Genomic DNA, 16,399 nt, shown 5'->3' on the forward strand with positions numbered 1-16,399 from the left:
GATTTCTACATTATCTTGCCATCTCTGACAAACCTGGTGGCTGGCTGTCTCTGAGACAGCTCACCGCTGGAAAAACGATTGCATCATAGAGAAGAACTTCCGGACGTGCTTATCTTGAAGCTTCCTTTCACCCCTTAAGCCTCGAAATTTCAGGGTAAACTTTAATAGTAATTAAACTATAAATAAATATAATATATATTTCTAAGGTTTATATACAATCTATCTACATTGTTAGTTCGATGGCCGACGATTTCCCTTTTAGGGCACTCGTAGGCGTGTACAGTACAGTATCTGCGAACAGTTACATTTAATTCATCGCACTGGTAACCCTTCGGAGCAATGAAAACCTAGAATCTACCTAACCAACGGCAGTTTCCAATTGGACAGTGACGTCTGGTGCCTAGCACAGCCCTCATGGCTGACAGGTCGTGTCGCAGGGGCCAAATATGCCACTCAATTATATTCTTCCCATGCCAAGTCAATACTTCTCTGCCTCTTTCCACCGACGCTGCTGGTAAGTACCTCAGATGCGGTTTTGGAATCTCCATTTGTGCGACTCCAGGCCATCGAATTTGATCCAGTGCTGCCGCTCAGAAAGGGTAATCCCCGACATGACATGCCCAAATATATCAAGACGTTGGGATGGCTCTAGCGAGTTTGGAACAGCCAAATATGCTATTGAGCATGGCTTGGATTCGAATAATCTTTGGACAGAAGAAGACCTCATTGAACCGGAACCAAAAGGAGGCTGCGTCCTCCCGGGTTACCTCTTTGATTCGCAAACGTGGCCTCACCATAATAGCCCGCTCCATCGTACCACATGCTTCTCAGACTTTCAATTGGCACGTTTTCTGCTTGAACATGGCGCTGACGTCGATCTTTATAACGCCGTTGGTGTGACGCCGTTGCACGAGGCAGTCGGGAACCAGAACCATGACGGTATTCGATTCTTCCTTGCCAATAATGCCGATGTCGACAAGAGCACTATTGGCGTGCGCGTGCGGTACAAAGATCTATAAAGGGATATAGAGGGATCTGAAGGCGATATTTGCATTCAAAGAGCTCTTTTGGTTTCAGATCTCATGTTAGTACAGCTGTTGGTGAATGTAGGAGTAGACTTGTGCCCCCTTTCACAACACCCGTGGACCCTTCTTGATGTGGCATTATTGACCGGCGATCAAAGAACCATGGAGTTCCTGCAAACCCAGGGTGTGAAATTACCCAGAGCGATCTGCTCAAACTTCATCTGAAAGCGCCCATGAAGGCCCATCTCGAGATCTTCTTGCATTCTCAAGAAGTAGTGATATCGTCCCTCCAAAAGAGCTCTACGACACATATTGTTTTATCTTGTCAAAGAGCGACTCTACGATAAACACAGACATCGAGATGTTCATCCAGGACCTGCGTGAGACGGCCAACGACAGTCAACCCAGTAACCACAGCAGGATATGCGCTTCTTGCCGCGATTTTCAAACCGGAGTCAAAATGATGTATAAGGCAAAGACCACGTTCAGGTTTGAACTTTATAAAGCTGATAGAGCCTAGATGATTCAGCAAACAATAGGTACCTTCTCTGTATATCACAAGTCGACGTTGATATGGGTGTATGCTTCTCTGATTCGTTCTTTTGCAATTGATGAGCCAGACACTGACACAGGTTCGGAAACTGCTATGAAGAGAGCAAAGAACTGGATTGGTACTTGTCAATCTGATGGAAGTCACGTTGAGTGTCAGGAAGCTCATCGCGACCGACAAACAAAAGATACACTCCCGAGGAGGCTTCTCCACGTGGGGTTGTCTACAAGCCAACCCCGGATCGCCGAAGAACTTGAGCCTGTGTCTTATTGCGCATTGTCGTATTGCTGGGGCAACAAGAACCTCTTCATTACAACACAAGGCCATCTGTCACAAAACATGGGTGGAATCTCGATGGACTCTATCCCAGCCGTCATGCGGGATGCTATCTTCGCAGCTCGGTCTTTGGAATTTCAATACATATGGATCGACGCCTTGTGTATCGTGCAAGATGATGACAAAGACTGGGCATACGAAGCCGCCATCATGGACGCTGTATTTTCCCGCGAGGTTGAAACTTTTGCTGCAGAGAGTAGAGAATAGACCAGATAAGTTCAAGAGAATTGGTCTTGGTATTGTACCCGGGGAGCCTTCTGACAAGTGGGAGGGAGGTGGCGACGATGAGCCCATGATGCCGTTGAATTGGCTAGCTACTGATGCGGAGAGATATCTCGATCGAGAATATACGCTCATTTAGAAATCTATAAGATATTGCTCTGGGATATGGATTTAGATTCTTAGCTAGTCATCGAGCTGGAAGCCGGAATATTTAATTTAGCTCAGTTGAGATACGGTATATGCAAAGCGAGTCAATGCTAAACAAGTGAAATCAGCCTATAGCGACTACCCTTTTTGTTATTGAATTATGTTGTGAGAAGGTATGATTGGCTCGCTTATCTAACAGCCGGCCATGCGCCATTCTACAAAAAGCGACCAGCTCCTCCCCTTCCATAAAAAGAAATCAAGGCTCTTTTAATCGCTCTCCTTCGCCCTAGCTGCTGTATGTACCACATATGTAATATCTGGGTCTCGAATACGGCGCCATGGCGTAACTTGCGGCAAGCATATTTAGAAGATTAAATAGTGCCAAGCGCTATGACGCGCTATTGGCTTCTAGGCTTTGACGGAACTTTCACAGACAGGGGCTAGTGACTAGTCTCAAGCTGAAGTCAGGGGTAGTTTCTAATGTCCAGCGATGACGGAAAAAGACATAATTGTCTCTAGGAGGTAGATAATCTATCATCAATTGGACCGATTGGCCCAATACTCTTAAAATCTTCATGGCCATGTTCATAGTGAAAAGATTTTTGGATGCAGCAAAACAACATCCAAATGGGCCTCCTAACCATTTTCGTCCCGCAAAAGCGGAAATATTTCCCTTTCAGAGCGGAGGACGAGGCGTTCACTAGTTATCACCGATTTGGCGGACCCGTTGATTTTAAGTAAATAGTCTCATAGCGTAGAAATAAAGGTCTCGACCGCTCTCTTGGGAAATTTTCCTACTGAATTAGGGGCCGAGGTCACCGCATTCCGCAGCTGGTATCTTCATAAACAGTCGATATGCCGCTGCCCGGGTCGTTCTGCTGCTTTACCTAACCCTCTCAGCGCCTCCCTTGGCCACTACACTCGTTAATCCTTCGCCATGCGTTCTGCTTTCGCTTTGACGGGCCTGGCTATCTTGTGTAACTTTAATGTTGCCCTGGCAGGCCCATGCAAGCCCCATGGTGCGACCAGTCATACCGAAGCAACAGTAACGACAGCTGGCCCGACCACTTCGGAGACAAAGGGACCCCTCGTTGTCAAGAACGTGATTGGTAACGGAAATTTCGCCCTCAGAGACCCCACCAACCCAAGCAACATCCCCAACTACACCGTCGAAGGCCAGGGTCAAATTGTCGAGAACAAGGGTTATACTGGCGATGGCAGCAAAGAGACGGGTTGTGTCGAGCTGCAAGCTGCTAACAGCCCTCCCGGACGTAAGCGAGCCATTGGAAACATCGTCAGCATTTCTCAACAGCTTGACTCCCTCGACATCAAGAAGAAGTACACTGTTCGCTTCTTTTATGCTGTGGTTACTGCCAGCCAGATCAATGTCTGCACCCTAAGCGCTTCTATCGCCGGCCATCAATTCTATACATCGACAATCCTTAGTATTGGAACAGCTATCGACTGGAATACTGTTCTTGAGCAAACCGATGTTCCCAACACGCAGGGTGCCTTTTCAGTGTCGGTCAATTGCCCGATTGGTGGAGTTGCGGCTATTTACGTCGACTCGATCTTTATGTCTAACCAGGTCACTCCTCAGACGATCAACGATATATCGATTGACTATGCTGATGGAAATGATGTTGCTACTACGAGTGGGTTGCCGGTAGGATCTACGACATCCAATGCGCCAAACAGTAACGAGAGCACCAACAGCCCATCGACACAAACCAAGTCTTCCACTGGAACTGATGCCGTCACTTCGGAGATTGCACACCCGACAACTGGTCTTTCCATGGGTTCTGATACCGAGACTTTCCATCCATCAACCGAGTCTTTCATCGGTAGTGATACTGTAACCCACGGTTCTGATGGAGCTCAGACCAAAGAACCTACAAGCGCGGCTGGCGAATCGACTGCCTCTGAGCCTACTACACAGAACCCGCGAACAACATCAGAGAGCGATATTCCGACTCTCACCCTGAACCCAACCACGAGTGCCCTGCATCCGTCAACCACAAGTGACATTTCCCCCTCGACAGAAAGCTCTTTACCAACTGGCTCGCGAGTCTGCCCCGTTGGAGCCCCTCCACCTGGATACTGCAAGCCTGTGCAGCCAGAAGTAACCCAGACCGTGTCCCTGACAGGAATTCCACAACTGTCTGACAATGATCGTCCTACCGCCCCCAGAGCCTGTTGGGCCTTTGGAAAGGCAAAGCAAGGTACATGGGGTCGCACAAAGTCGAGCAACCCTCGACAAAACTCCATCGCTGACTGTGCCCTCCTTTGCAAGCAAGAAGGATCTGCTTGCAAGGCCTTTGCGTTGTATAACTTGGGCGGGGAGACTAGCTGCTGGATGCTTGGTGACAGACTGGGCGTCGTTGGTATTGATCTGAATCAGCAGTATTCTCTGATGTGGAATGATTTCGATTGCTTCGAGTGTCAGGATTGTGATATCAAGAACCCAGCGGATATTGAGACTTCGACCTTCGCACCTTCAACCACCTCTCTTCCAGAAATTATGACTACATCAGTGTCTCCCTCCACCCCTACTCTTTGTCCCAACTGCCATCTCCAAAGCTCACCATCTTCAAACCTTGTCTGTGAGAAGATCGGTAACCTCGGCGCTGTTGATCTCCAGCCTTATGCCAACAATGATTTCGATAAGGCCACTATGCAGACAAACTCGGAACAGTGTGCGACTATCTGTTATCAGCTGGACGGCTGTGCTGCCTCAGCTCACGATGCCGGGCGGGGACGGTGCATCTTTACCAATGTCGCCATGACGAGCAGCGCATTCCAGGAAGCACAGGCTTTGGACGGCCATGATTACATTCTACCATGGAGTTCCCAGGGCTGCTGGTCCTGCTCCAACGATTGCTCAGTTCAGCATGATACTACCAGCCAGGCTCCTAGCTCTACTGAACATATCGTTGAACACACGACAATAACCCCAACACGTACTGAACCTCTTACAACCTTCATCTCTTCTTACGTCCCAACAACCACCGAGTCTGCCATGCCTCAATGCACCCTTGCTTTATCCGATGGATGCACCTTCGATCAGAACAACCATAATTATCAAGACTGCAGTAAATCGGGAACTATGAAGAACACTTTTACACTCAGCGACAATGAGTACCCCTGGCAAGAGGGCATTAACAGTTACCAGAACTGTGTAGCCATCTGCAACCAAATGCCCCACCGCTGCAAGTCTTCCGCATGGGATCAGAACCAACAAGCGTGTGTCTTCTCCTCCAACTCTATCTTTACCTCCGCGTTCACCTCCGGCAACGGAGACGACCAGGATATGGATTGGAGTGACCAAAGTTGCTGGAAATGCTTCTGCCACGACCAAGATCGTGATGCATACTCTGCGTCGCTGAGAACTGCTCTCCCTACGGCGACTTGCACGCCGAGCATTACGAGCGAGGACGCTGTTTGTTCGATCAAGCAGGTTGACAACGGCGATTTGGTCTGCCAACATCAGGGTTACTTCCCATGGCAATGGGACGAGGCACCTTCCAAGTTTCCCAACCAAGATTCAGAGGAGCGTTGTGCGGCTCTTTGTAACTCGAACCCTGACTGTCAAGCGTCAGGCTGGTCTGAGGAGTATGGCAAATGCGCTATTGGAGGTTTCCAGCTTAAGGATATTACGTGGCAGCAGTTTGGTGATACGAAGTTGAGCTGGAGTGATAAGGGCTGTTGGGACTGCTCTGAGTGTATTAAGAGTCAAAAATGGCGTATTTATAACTAATTTCTGCTCTTCGGAGACGACAGTGGTAGTAGAATTCGGTGTTCCGTTGATAAGACCTCAATAGAAATATAGATTTGATAGCCGGGTTGGATTTGAAATGATGATGCATGTGTGTTTGATAACCTCACGTGGAGATGACCCGAGGTAGCGGTAGAGAATTCGGACCGTCCTATACCGACCCGTGCTCCACCGTACGATCTTTTCCCGCTGTCAAGGGTTTCTGGGGAAGTTTGTGGGGGAATAAGCTGCGATCACCGGAAGTTGGCCAGAAAAGGCATTTTAGCGCCGTTCATTAATGTGATGAAAACCTGATTCATCCTCCGGGATCAAATGTTTGCGAGTCACGGTTCACAGTAAATGGCGATGAGAGATAGGGTAGTTTTGAATGTGGACAATGGTTGAAGGTTTATCAGACACGGACGACTCCTCACGTGGCTTGGTGCCGCATTTCCGTGCTTCGATTCCGAGGGGATATGCTACGTGGTAGTGAAGATGCAGTGCAAGATATGAATAAAATAAAGCTTGTCTTACTCCGGATGCGACTCTATAGCGTGTCTTTTGTACCACTCTTACCCAAGCTTGATATTGAGCTGGTTTGGAAACGCTGTTTTGATTACAACCTGTCAATATGGGCAAATCCGAAGACATATCCGTGGCGCACAGCGGGCATAGCATGGAGGCAGCAGACTTGAAGCATATCATGAATCCCGATAGGCTTCGCCTCGCACAAATAGGTAAGTCAACCAACAAGCCAACATAAGTTGAACATTTCCAAGCTAAGCACCACAAGGCCATAAGCAGGAACTCCAGACATATCAGCACTCTCAGTCTTATCAGCCTCGCATCAACCATAACAATTTCCTAGACTGGTCTTGGTCTCGGCCTCATCACTGAGACCAGCGCAGGATACCCCAGAGCCGTCATTTATGGAATTATGCTGGTTATAATCCTGCAGTGCTTCTTGGGGCGCATCGCTAGCTGAGTTTAGGTTATCTTATCCCACTAAAGGCAGAATATATTATTAAATTGCTGCTACTGCGCTAAAGAGAACTATAGGCATCTTAACGCTCTTTATGGCCTGGTTTAGTGTTTTAGGCTGTAAGACCTCCCTTATGGTCTGGTTTAGGAGGGTTTTGTAGCTAACACGTTGCAGGGATTTTCACAACTACCCTAACTAACCTCTGTTACGACCCTCACGGTTATATTACGTGTACCCTATATTTTCTACTCACTTACAGCAAAACACCTAGTATAATCACACTTATAACCGTAACTATACAAAACATATTTAGTTATATTTTAATAAATTTTAGCTCATTAGCTATTAACAAAATTTCTTTAAATTAATTAAGCCTAATATATCAAATCTATTACTCAGAAATATAATACTTAACTTTACTTAGTATTATACCTTATAGAACACAAACCTAGTATGGATTAGTTTATCTGTTTAGAAACCTGACTATTATACCTGGGGCAGTCTTCGGAGCTCTATGGACAGGCATTTTGGTATAATGTCTAAGTTGTGAGCCAGATGTGTTATTTGCAGTTGAGACTTGTGGCTGAGAGCTTAAATTAGCACAGAGAACTTAGCTCTATGGAACTGTGCTCCACCAGCCAGTACGACCAACACGACCAACACGACCAATACGACTTGTGGAGCAACTAGCACGGCGGTGTCAGGATCCATGCCGCAATAACAAATCCTTCTTCAGACCCTCAGTATACTGCGAGAAGCCACTCCAATAAGAGCCCGAAGTCGGAGCTGAATATGCCGCGAACTTGTCTTGGGGAGGGTACCGTCGGGTCTCAATTGCTCCGAGGTGCTCTGTGTCTTACTCGTGCCTTTTGCAGTTGAGACTTGTGGCCCAGAGCTTATTACCACAGAGGACTTAGCGCCTTTTGCGACGTTCCGCGATTATAAGATTGCTGCCCGGGAGTGTCACTTTCTTGATCATTCTTCTATCAGAGTATTTAAAACTGACTGACAGTCTGTCGGTAAATCTTCGCGGCCGATATAATGCAAATCATCATTATCGGCGCCGGTCCAGCGGGCCTCGCAGCCGCCCTCGCACTCTCCCAAAGAACCATCCAAGGCTCTCCGCCTCGCATTACTATTCTCGAGCTGCGCCCAAAAGTCGAAACACTCGGAGGAACGATTCTGCTAACACCCTTGGCGCTACGGTACCTCGATGTTCTTGGCGTCGGATCACAATTACGGAAACTGGGTATCCCGGTCCGAGGTGTCGACGTCGTGGCTCTTCGAACAGGTCGGACGCTGGGCCAGATGTTCCCTGGGACAGATGTGCTGAGAGTTATGAGGCATCATCTTGTGCAGTGCATGGCGGATGCCGTTGCTGAATTACCCAAGGACCGGGTCAACTTGCGTTTTGGTGCGAGAGTCACCGACATACAACAGTTGGACGACCAGGGAGATGACGAGGGAACAGTTCGTGTTGACGTACAGTTTGATGCTGATAAGTCGCAGGAGTCTATTAGTTGTGATATTCTGCTTGGATGCGATGGTATACACTCTTTCGTTCGGACCACAGTTGTGGACCGTGAACGGAAGAGGACGTATTCTGGCCGTGCCATCGCCTACGGATACGTCAACTGTGATTCTCCTGGGCATATTGGTGTTACAACATCGAGTGGGAAGCCAGTCCTCCGGGACTCTACAATGATCCAAGGTCAGCATGGATCGTTCCTGATGACCTACTTCGAACCATCGAGGGAGAAGGTTTATGCTCTAGCTATCATGCCGATGGCAGAGAACCAAGACGCACGAGAAGGATGGAAGGCTTTGGGGGAAGACAAACTCACACTTAAGCGGGATATTGTTGCTCGCTTTAAGGAAGGCAGTATCAAAGGTCTAGAGCTGATCATCAACGAAAGCGACTGGTACTTCTATCCTGTCTATATGCTTCCTCCTGAGGGAAGATGGAGCAAGGGGAGAGTGCTTCTTCTAGGGGATGCCGCTCATGCTGTAAGTAGTGTACCCCCTTCACACTGGTCATATCACCTAACATCAATAAATAGATGCCACCTCAGGGCGAAAGTACCGGTATCGCGATTGAAGACGGTGTGCTCTTCGGCCACGTACTTAGCGAGGGGATATCAACAGGCGTCCCTTACGTGATGGAAGCCTACGAGGCCCTGAGACGGCATGGCATTAAGAAGCTGCACGCTGAGACGATGTTTCGCTGGAACGCTGGAAGCTCGTCTTCGTGGCTATGGAGTATTGTTATGGAATTCGCTACTTGGGCCTATCTTCTTCTTTCCAACTATCGACAGAAAGATTACTTTGAACGGGATGTAAGAAGCTTCAAGCTTCCATCAGAGTAACTGACATTCTGTAAACAGGCTTATTAAGGCAATAAATATCTATCGATAGCTCTGCGATTTCTTTGTCAAGTTAATGCAGTTGTAACATAGCACTGTCCAGTCCGCCACGAAAGTCAGCTAGGCAGCAAGGATCACACGTGCCTTCACCGAATCAGAAATATTTTACATAAAAGGCATTCTTTGACTATAACCATGATTATTAACTGCTTGACTAGGTGCTGCCCACATGGTTAAATTTCGGCTGCACACACAACTTTTGCCATAAAACCGGTCGAGGGTTACTTAGTACAGCGGCCAGCTAGACAAAAGCAGCAATTTAATACGTACACGACTCATATGTCTATCAAGACAGCTAGCTGCAGCAGCTTGAAGCTTAAAAGAAGAACAACTATGCGATTTGTGAGCTCAACCCCGTTGGGCGTCGATGACCCCGACCTCAACGCAGGTGTTTAACATTGACTGTGATTGACTGTGCTAACATTGTGGATATGCCATGAGAGAATTCTATATTTTTAATATGCTGTGGCTGGAGGACTACAGAAGTAAACCTCTAAGTCGGGCAGAAATCTTCAGGATATGTACATAGCCTAGAATACTACTAGGCTGCGCCTCCACCAATAAATATACTGCGCCACCGCCGATAAGCTGCGCCTTTGTCAGTAACTACTTCAAATCAATAAATACCTCTCTAACTTTCCTCGCCTGCCCAAGGCATCCAGTCCATCATCGATCCATCAAGTCGCGGGGTCAAAGACGCTTTAATCATGGCCTCAACGACATCCTACAGTCAAGGAGAAACCTCACAGCGAGCCCCGCACAGGCGAGCTAACGTGGGATGGCTCTCCCCTTGTATGTACGCCCGATCGCGGCCTTGCATTCTAATCACTGATGCCAACAGCAACCCAACCACCGAAAGCAATTATCAACAGCAACTACGGCCCTGCGCTCACAAACGAGGAATTATATGCTGTAGCGCGTAGCCTCTCTAAATTAGACCAGTTTCTTCTTCTCTATTGTCAACATTTCTACCAGCAAATCTCGTCTGGTGACCTCAACCCAGGCGATATATCTGCGCAGAGACTGGCTCTGAACGACTTGGAGGATCTTCGGACGATCATAACTCAGATTCAAGATATCAATAACGGCCGGTTTGTGTTCAGTAGCCTTTACCTGAAGGAGAGACATATCCTTTACTACTGGGGAAGAGCTTTTTCATTTCTTTCCCAGAATCTCCTAGCAGGGGATGAAATACACCAACCTTCGCTGGGGAACCTCAAGAGAGTCACAGAATATGCCGCCGATATAGAGAGTGCACTGCTTGATGCAGGTGCGGCAGGGGCACTGGCATCTGATTATCGATTGGTGCTCTCCGAGCGATGGGATCTTCTCGAAAGCGCCTTCAACTTATACCATCAGCATTCGCAATCTCCTCGAACGATTGCAAGATGGTGAGTGATCCATCCAACCATGTAGAAAGCAAGCTAAATCATGGTTCAGGCCCGAAATAGCGCGCAAAGTCCAAGCGGCACCGAAAGTGTCGCCTCAAGACACCAAAGCAGGTCTTCCAACGCAGTCCGGTGTACGTATATCTTGGAATCAGTTTTGGATATAAGCTCACTTCAACCTAACAGACATTCAATACAATACTCTGGCTGACATTCGTGGGAACAACATTGTCTAATGTCTGGACCTTTGCTCTTGCCTACAACTACTCAGACCACTCACCGGGAACTACAAAAGACGCAGATTTCTGGTTTCTCATGCAAAGCTGCATCACGCAGGGGTTTACTTTGATCATCTCAGGCATCCCTTTAAAGGCAGATCCTCGATTGCGGAAGCGCACTTGGGTGCCACCGATGTTGCTAGCGCTGGTCTGCACGGTTATAGCACCGCCACTTTATCTCGCAGCTCCGACGGAGTGGTCCAGCTTTGTTGGTCTTATAGCAACTGGCATTCAGGCCTTTATGGTTTTACAGCTTGTGACAGTTTCATGATAAGTGCAGGACCTGTGGTTGCATGGCTAGTTGATGTTGGCTGGATGAGTAGTGGGCCCCTTGCAGGGCAAGGTTTGGAATTAACAGTTATTCAGATATATGCAGTAAGCCCGTATAAACAAAAGAAGAAGGACAATCTTGTTGATGCAACATTCTTAAAGAGTCCAGCCATGTCACAGACCGTGCCTAACGAGCCAAAATCAACATCACTGACTGGTGAATATTTCAAGTTCGATATCCACGGTCTCGCAATGCATTTGTCAGATGATGGATTAATTCTATTCCAGCTAAATCTAACACCTAAGGCATTCAATTAGTACAGGAGCACCAATCCAAGGCCATTGGGCACTCAGGATAATTCCAGCACTATTACAAAAGAAACAATCCCACGCAGTAGTCTCGCACTCAATTTGATACTCCAGAGTCCCATGTACGCTGGAATTTTCGCCTGTTTCAGGCCTCGCCTTGTTGCGCATGGTAAGGTCCATGCTGCCAGGCATCTTGTAGTACTTATCAACCTTCTGCTCGTACAGTCGGCACTGGCCTTCATGGCCCGGTCGCGTATCGGGATGCCTGCAGACATCTGTCACTACCTCTCGCTCCGTCGAAAAATCCTTATTGGTCGCCAATTCGTCGAAAACTTTGGTCATCTTTTCGAGAGCATCGGTAGCCGGATCACCCTGGCATTTCCAACTGATAGTACACTTGCCGTTGATGGCCTGTTTGGTAGTGTCACACATATAACTATCCTTGAGGAAGGCCTTTCTGGCTGTGTTCATGATTTTGCTGGCTGGAATGTTGTAGATTTCGACCGTGTCCTTGTTCACGGAGCCATGAATCTCCAACTCTTGGGGCTTAGGCTTCGGAGGATCGGGCTTCGCGTCGTTAGGGCTGTTGTAAACACCACCTTGCTGGTGGTTACAGACATACGCGCTTGAGCACCATTTGCCATCGGCTAACTGGAACACTCTGTCGCGGTGGTACGAGTAGCATGTCAGGTCATGCTTAGGTTCGAAAGAATGGTGAGCTATTCCCGCTTTGTTGGGGTCCTTGACGCTTACGTCAATAAGCACAGCAAACTCGTCGCCATTCGGTAGAGTGAACCCAAGCCCGCCTGGCTGCGTCCAAGGATAATGGCCAGACCATGGTATGTTGACCATCATGGTTGGCTTGTAGGTGTTCTCTCCTTGGCCAGTCCAGACGTCGCCGTTGTAGTAGATGGCCTCGCGGGAGGTTGAGCCGCCATTCTCGCCGAGACCGATGCCGCAATCAGCTAGGACGAGGTTCTCATTTGGTGTGTTCTGCGAAACGGCAAGAGGAGCGGAAGAAACTAAAGCCAAAGCTATTAAGGCTAAGTGAGAGAGTTTTAGAGCCATATTAATAATGGGAAAAGTATTTAAGAAGGTGTATTGTTTTGGGTCTTGATGCAGGGTTATCTGGACTTGAGTGTGAACTTGATCGTGGGTTTAAGGGCGAGGTTCTCGTAACTTTATATATTCTTAAGAAGCGTTACCATCAGTGCAGAGTTGCAGTAAAATACGATAATATGTTGATAATAGCTACACATAATAGGAAGCCTTCTGCGGCTGTATGCTGTCAGCTTACAGAAAGAACCATTTTATCCGGAGCGGGCTGTGCAATTCAGCGAGGCTTACACCTAGATCGTCAGTATCTGAAAAAAAAAGGCCAGCTGCGGGTATAATGCTGCATTCGGGCTTGCCGACTCTGCAGTTCTTTAGTGCCTTATTCTGATTATGCCGCGCAAGGTCGTTAGATCCATCTATGTGCATATCTGAGTAATAAAGACAGGGGTGAATCCACTATTCTGTTGAAGCTGAAAACTACCTACCATTAAGGTGTCATTGAGATTCACAGAGTAAGCATGGATTCCCTCAAAAAGAGACTTTTAAGCTTAGATCCTGTTTCCTGCGGAATACTCGTACTTCACCCCATGTAGACATAAGCATGGGGCTCATCAGTCCTATTTGCCTACTAGTGCCTCAAGTCTTGAACGGCATCTTGGCAGCGCTTAGAAGCTCGGACTCTACCGATACTGAGTGGAACCCCGCTTATTTCGAGGCCGAAATACAGCTCGCCAGCCCTATCTATTCACAACCTCAGCAAGTTCTCTTCTCTTGAATGGCGTGACAGTAACATAATAGTCTAGTAGTTCTAAATCCCAATTGCTCCTTCAGCATTATGTGCTTCCTCACGGGTAATCCAAAGTTAATTGAAGCAAAAGATAGCATAAAAGGGTATGCACTTGGGGCTGATGATGGGGTTGTAACGTAGCGTCGCCCGGTCCGTGATGAAAGTATTCTAGGCGGCAAGAATTCCGGGTGCCGTACTCGGATCAAAGACATTCCACACAAACGGCATTCCTTGGCTATAACTATTACCATCAAGTTTCCTCGCTTTGACGTCCTCACTGAACTTCGATAAAGTAGCTGAATACACTTTGGCAGCTGCGCGTGCCTCCTTGTTGATGCGGGAATGGAACTCAGGTTCGTCGAAAAGAAAAAGTAACGAATCGGTGGTGCCAGCCATCTGTGCTTGGTTGAACGCGGTGACGAGCGCGATCTGCTGTATCGAGGCTTCTAGGTCTGGAAGAAATGACACGAGACTAGAGATGCCCTTGTCCTTTGGCAGCGGTTGATATAGTGACAGCGGGTGCATCGGCAAAACGGCACTGTAATGCACAAGACTATTGCTATTTAGCGATCCATGAAGAATTGAGATGAGATACGCGTGGTGGGAGAGAACAGCGACCAATTCCGATTTGGTAGTGATGGAGTCCGGAAAGTCAACGATAGAGGCGACGTTGACTGCTTCGTTGAACCAAGCGAGGAGCTCATTATCCGCGGCGATGGCATCGTCCGAAGGGTAATATGCGTCAATATACGCTGTGATAAACGTTCGCAGAGCATCTAAAATGACGGATGCATCCTCGTAATATGGGAATGACTCCAGCTCAGGACCGTAATCGCAGTTTATCAAACCCCGTCGCTTGAGCTTTGTTTCGAGATAATTCGCCTGCCAGGGGGCGCACTCGGAATGCCAAACCTGTTTACTGTACTTGATTGCTTGGTCACCATTCCAAGCAAAGTTCTTTTCGATGTCGCCGCCGGGGTTGACGAGGGATGTGCTAGCTCCCACCCGGTATGCGAAAGAGTTGACGCCCACTACACGATGCGATCAGTTCTGCTATTTGAGCGAGCTTGAGTCAAACTTACAGCGACGGACCAGACCCCAGACTGGGTGCATGTCACTGAATGACCGGGTAGCTGACATGTAGATGAGGTCGGAAGAGATGTGAGCTGCGGCGAGGTGATACCACTGATTATGCCAGACATCATTCATGTTAAGTAGTATCTTAGCTAGAATCCAGTCGTTTTCTTCATCGAGAGGAGTGTAGATCAAAGGTGAGCCGTTGTTGGGACGAATAGCTAGTGGTAAGAATTCCCCTGTAGTAGGGTGAATGAAGAACAGCGCCTCACAAGCACCAGCATAGCGGCCTTTTGTCAAAGTCAGATTCGCCAGACTGCTATGATCGACGATAAATAAACGCCCTGCTTTCTGGAGAGAACGCTGTGTCTTTGTCGTGATCTTCCGTGTAAGCTTGTCTTCGACGCGCAGTGCTACACGCTCATCTGGTCTGACTCGTCGTAGACTTTCAGGGTGTACTGAGAGGCGCTCCATTGAAAACGACAGATCGGACTTGGCATTGCGAAGGACTCCTTCAGCGAGCCCGTCTGGAACGCTGTTCTGCCACTGGCCATCGTATAGCTTCAGATAATCTTCGAAAGAGTCTAAGTGGAGGGTCTTGATATTGAAGAATTAGCAAGGGCAATGGTCAACATTCCCGGACGTATGCTTATGACTTACCCCGTTTAGGGACGCTTGGGCGTGGGCAGCATCCTCTTCAACATGCTTGTAGACAGGTGCCTCAGCTGCTTCAAAAGCACTGTAGTGCGCCTTGACGGCCTTTTTTCCGAGTGGTCCCGAGGGCCATGGGTTAACACCGATGAGGGTATCATCTTTTCCGTACTGGAAACCTTGACGCGTCTTTTCAATTGCGGCAGCTCGGCCTGAAGCGTTGCTTGACGGGAGTGAGAACGGTCGTGGCCTATTCGTTGTTGCGACGGCCCCAGCAACATTAAATAGCAACGCGATATTTAAGCGCATTTTTAATTCCAAGGTCGAAGAATAAAAGTTAAGGACTAAGATTTGGTCGATGTAGCCGTTGGATATGAGATATCTTTTATATGTAATTACCATTCAACAACGAGCGGGCGTATAACGAGGCTAATGGGGAGTAAACGGCCGTCAAAACGATTTTACAGTGGTGGCGTTAATTCATTGACTTTCAGTATCATTTCCCAATTGCCCGAGTCAACAGCCTAAAGTTTAAACTTATGGCCGGCAAGTGGTTATGTAGCACTGACCTTCAAACGTTGGGGCACTGTCGGCTAGGTTCGGTGCCCGCGGATCTGTTAAAATACCACGATACATTGATGCATCTTCTAACATTGTTGTTAAAGACCAAAGAACAGACTAATATATTTTTACATAGGCACGCTATACATCCTGATATCTGACCAAGCTTGTAATCAAGCCTAGTGGGCATCCCGCCACGAAGCCCATAGATGAAAACTTCAAGATGGGCGGCTTATTTGGGCATCTCTTAGCTCTTGCGAGGCCCTTTTGGAGGCGATATACTGGAGGCTACGTTATATGGAACAGACACTCTGGGCTATCCAACTGCATGCTCCTATCGCAATATATTACATGTTGCCCGCGAGTGTGCGGCTTCACATTGTAATTCATTCAGATCGCTATGCTTCTTTATTGGGCTCAGAGGAAATACTAGTTCTTTTTTTAACATGACCAGGAATAGATCCTTGATGGCCGATAGTCAGACAGGTTGCTGTTGAACAGGTGCTGGGGTCTCACGTGCAGGCAGGGATACTTTAAGATTACAGCCGAAATGGTAAAACCTCTAAGGGGTAGATTTCAACAGAAC

The 16,399-nt window shown here is 47.8% G+C and overlaps 7 protein-coding genes across 7 annotated transcripts; 5 read left to right on the top strand and 2 right to left on the bottom strand.

Moving 5' to 3' along the window:
- Positions 1–611: 611 nt before the first annotated feature.
- Positions 612–1,019, top strand: FOIG_15580 (uncharacterized protein; the record flags this gene model as incomplete). The annotated part of the gene is made up of 1 exon (XM_031216957.1): positions 612–1,019. The coding sequence occupies one exon, from the start codon at positions 612–614 to the stop codon at positions 1,017–1,019; it is 408 nt and encodes a 135-aa protein (XP_031053396.1).
- Positions 1,020–1,671: 652 nt separating this feature from the next.
- On the top strand, positions 1,672–2,118 carry FOIG_15581 (uncharacterized protein; the record flags this gene model as incomplete). Its single annotated transcript, XM_031216958.1, has 1 exon — positions 1,672–2,118. One exon carries the CDS (start codon positions 1,672–1,674, stop codon positions 2,116–2,118), a length of 447 nt encoding a protein of 148 aa, XP_031053397.1.
- A 1,099-nt stretch (positions 2,119–3,217) lies between these two features.
- Positions 3,218–6,037, top strand: FOIG_15582 (uncharacterized protein; the record flags this gene model as incomplete). Its single annotated transcript, XM_031216959.1, has 1 exon — positions 3,218–6,037. The coding sequence occupies one exon, from the start codon at positions 3,218–3,220 to the stop codon at positions 6,035–6,037; it is 2,820 nt and encodes a 939-aa protein (XP_031053398.1).
- Positions 6,038–8,057: 2,020 nt separating this feature from the next.
- On the top strand, positions 8,058–9,382 carry FOIG_15583 (uncharacterized protein; the record flags this gene model as incomplete). The annotated part of the gene is made up of 2 exons (XM_031216960.1): positions 8,058–9,023; positions 9,077–9,382. 2 exons carry the CDS (start codon positions 8,058–8,060, stop codon positions 9,380–9,382), a joined length of 1,272 nt encoding a protein of 423 aa, XP_031053399.1.
- Positions 9,383–10,106: 724 nt separating this feature from the next.
- Positions 10,107–11,376, top strand: FOIG_15584 (uncharacterized protein; the record flags this gene model as incomplete). The annotated part of the gene is made up of 4 exons (XM_031216961.1): positions 10,107–10,231; positions 10,281–10,830; positions 10,880–10,961; positions 11,014–11,376. The coding sequence occupies exons 1-4, from the start codon at positions 10,147–10,149 to the stop codon at positions 11,374–11,376; spliced, it is 1,080 nt and encodes a 359-aa protein (XP_031053400.1). The 5' UTR covers positions 10,107–10,146.
- A 293-nt stretch (positions 11,377–11,669) lies between these two features.
- On the bottom strand, positions 11,670–12,752 carry FOIG_15585 (uncharacterized protein; the record flags this gene model as incomplete). Its single annotated transcript, XM_031216962.1, has 1 exon — positions 11,670–12,752. One exon carries the CDS (start codon positions 12,750–12,752, stop codon positions 11,670–11,672), a length of 1,083 nt encoding a protein of 360 aa, XP_031053401.1.
- A 593-nt stretch (positions 12,753–13,345) lies between these two features.
- On the bottom strand, positions 13,346–15,592 carry FOIG_15586 (uncharacterized protein). The gene is made up of 3 exons (XM_031216963.1): positions 15,262–15,592; positions 14,610–15,198; positions 13,346–14,558 (listed from the first exon to the last, which is right to left on the bottom strand). Exons 1-3 carry the CDS (start codon positions 15,559–15,561, stop codon positions 13,696–13,698), a joined length of 1,752 nt encoding a protein of 583 aa, XP_031053402.1. The 5' UTR covers positions 15,562–15,592; the 3' UTR covers positions 13,346–13,695.
- Positions 15,593–16,399: the final 807 nt, after the last annotated feature.

The sequence above is a fragment of the Fusarium odoratissimum genome (assembly GCF_000260195.1).
Source record: "Fusarium odoratissimum NRRL 54006 unplaced genomic scaffold supercont1.54, whole genome shotgun sequence".
NCBI lineage: Eukaryota > Fungi > Ascomycota > Sordariomycetes > Hypocreales > Nectriaceae > Fusarium > Fusarium odoratissimum.

What these genes read in the sequence shown, in the direction of transcription:
- FOIG_15586 (XM_031216963.1), bottom strand. Translation starts at nt 15,561, where the DNA reads ATGCGCTTAAATATCGCGTTGCTATTTAATGTTGCTGGGGCCGTCGCA. An exon ending in CCCAAGCGTCCCTAAACGGG is followed by an intron (nt 15,199 to 15,261) that starts GTAAGTCATAAG and finishes TTCAATATCAAG; the next exon opens with ACCCTCCACTTAGACTCTTT. An exon ending in CTGGGGTCTGGTCCGTCGCT is followed by an intron (nt 14,559 to 14,609) that starts GTAAGTTTGACT and finishes CGCATCGTGTAG; the next exon opens with TGGGCGTCAACTCTTTCGCA.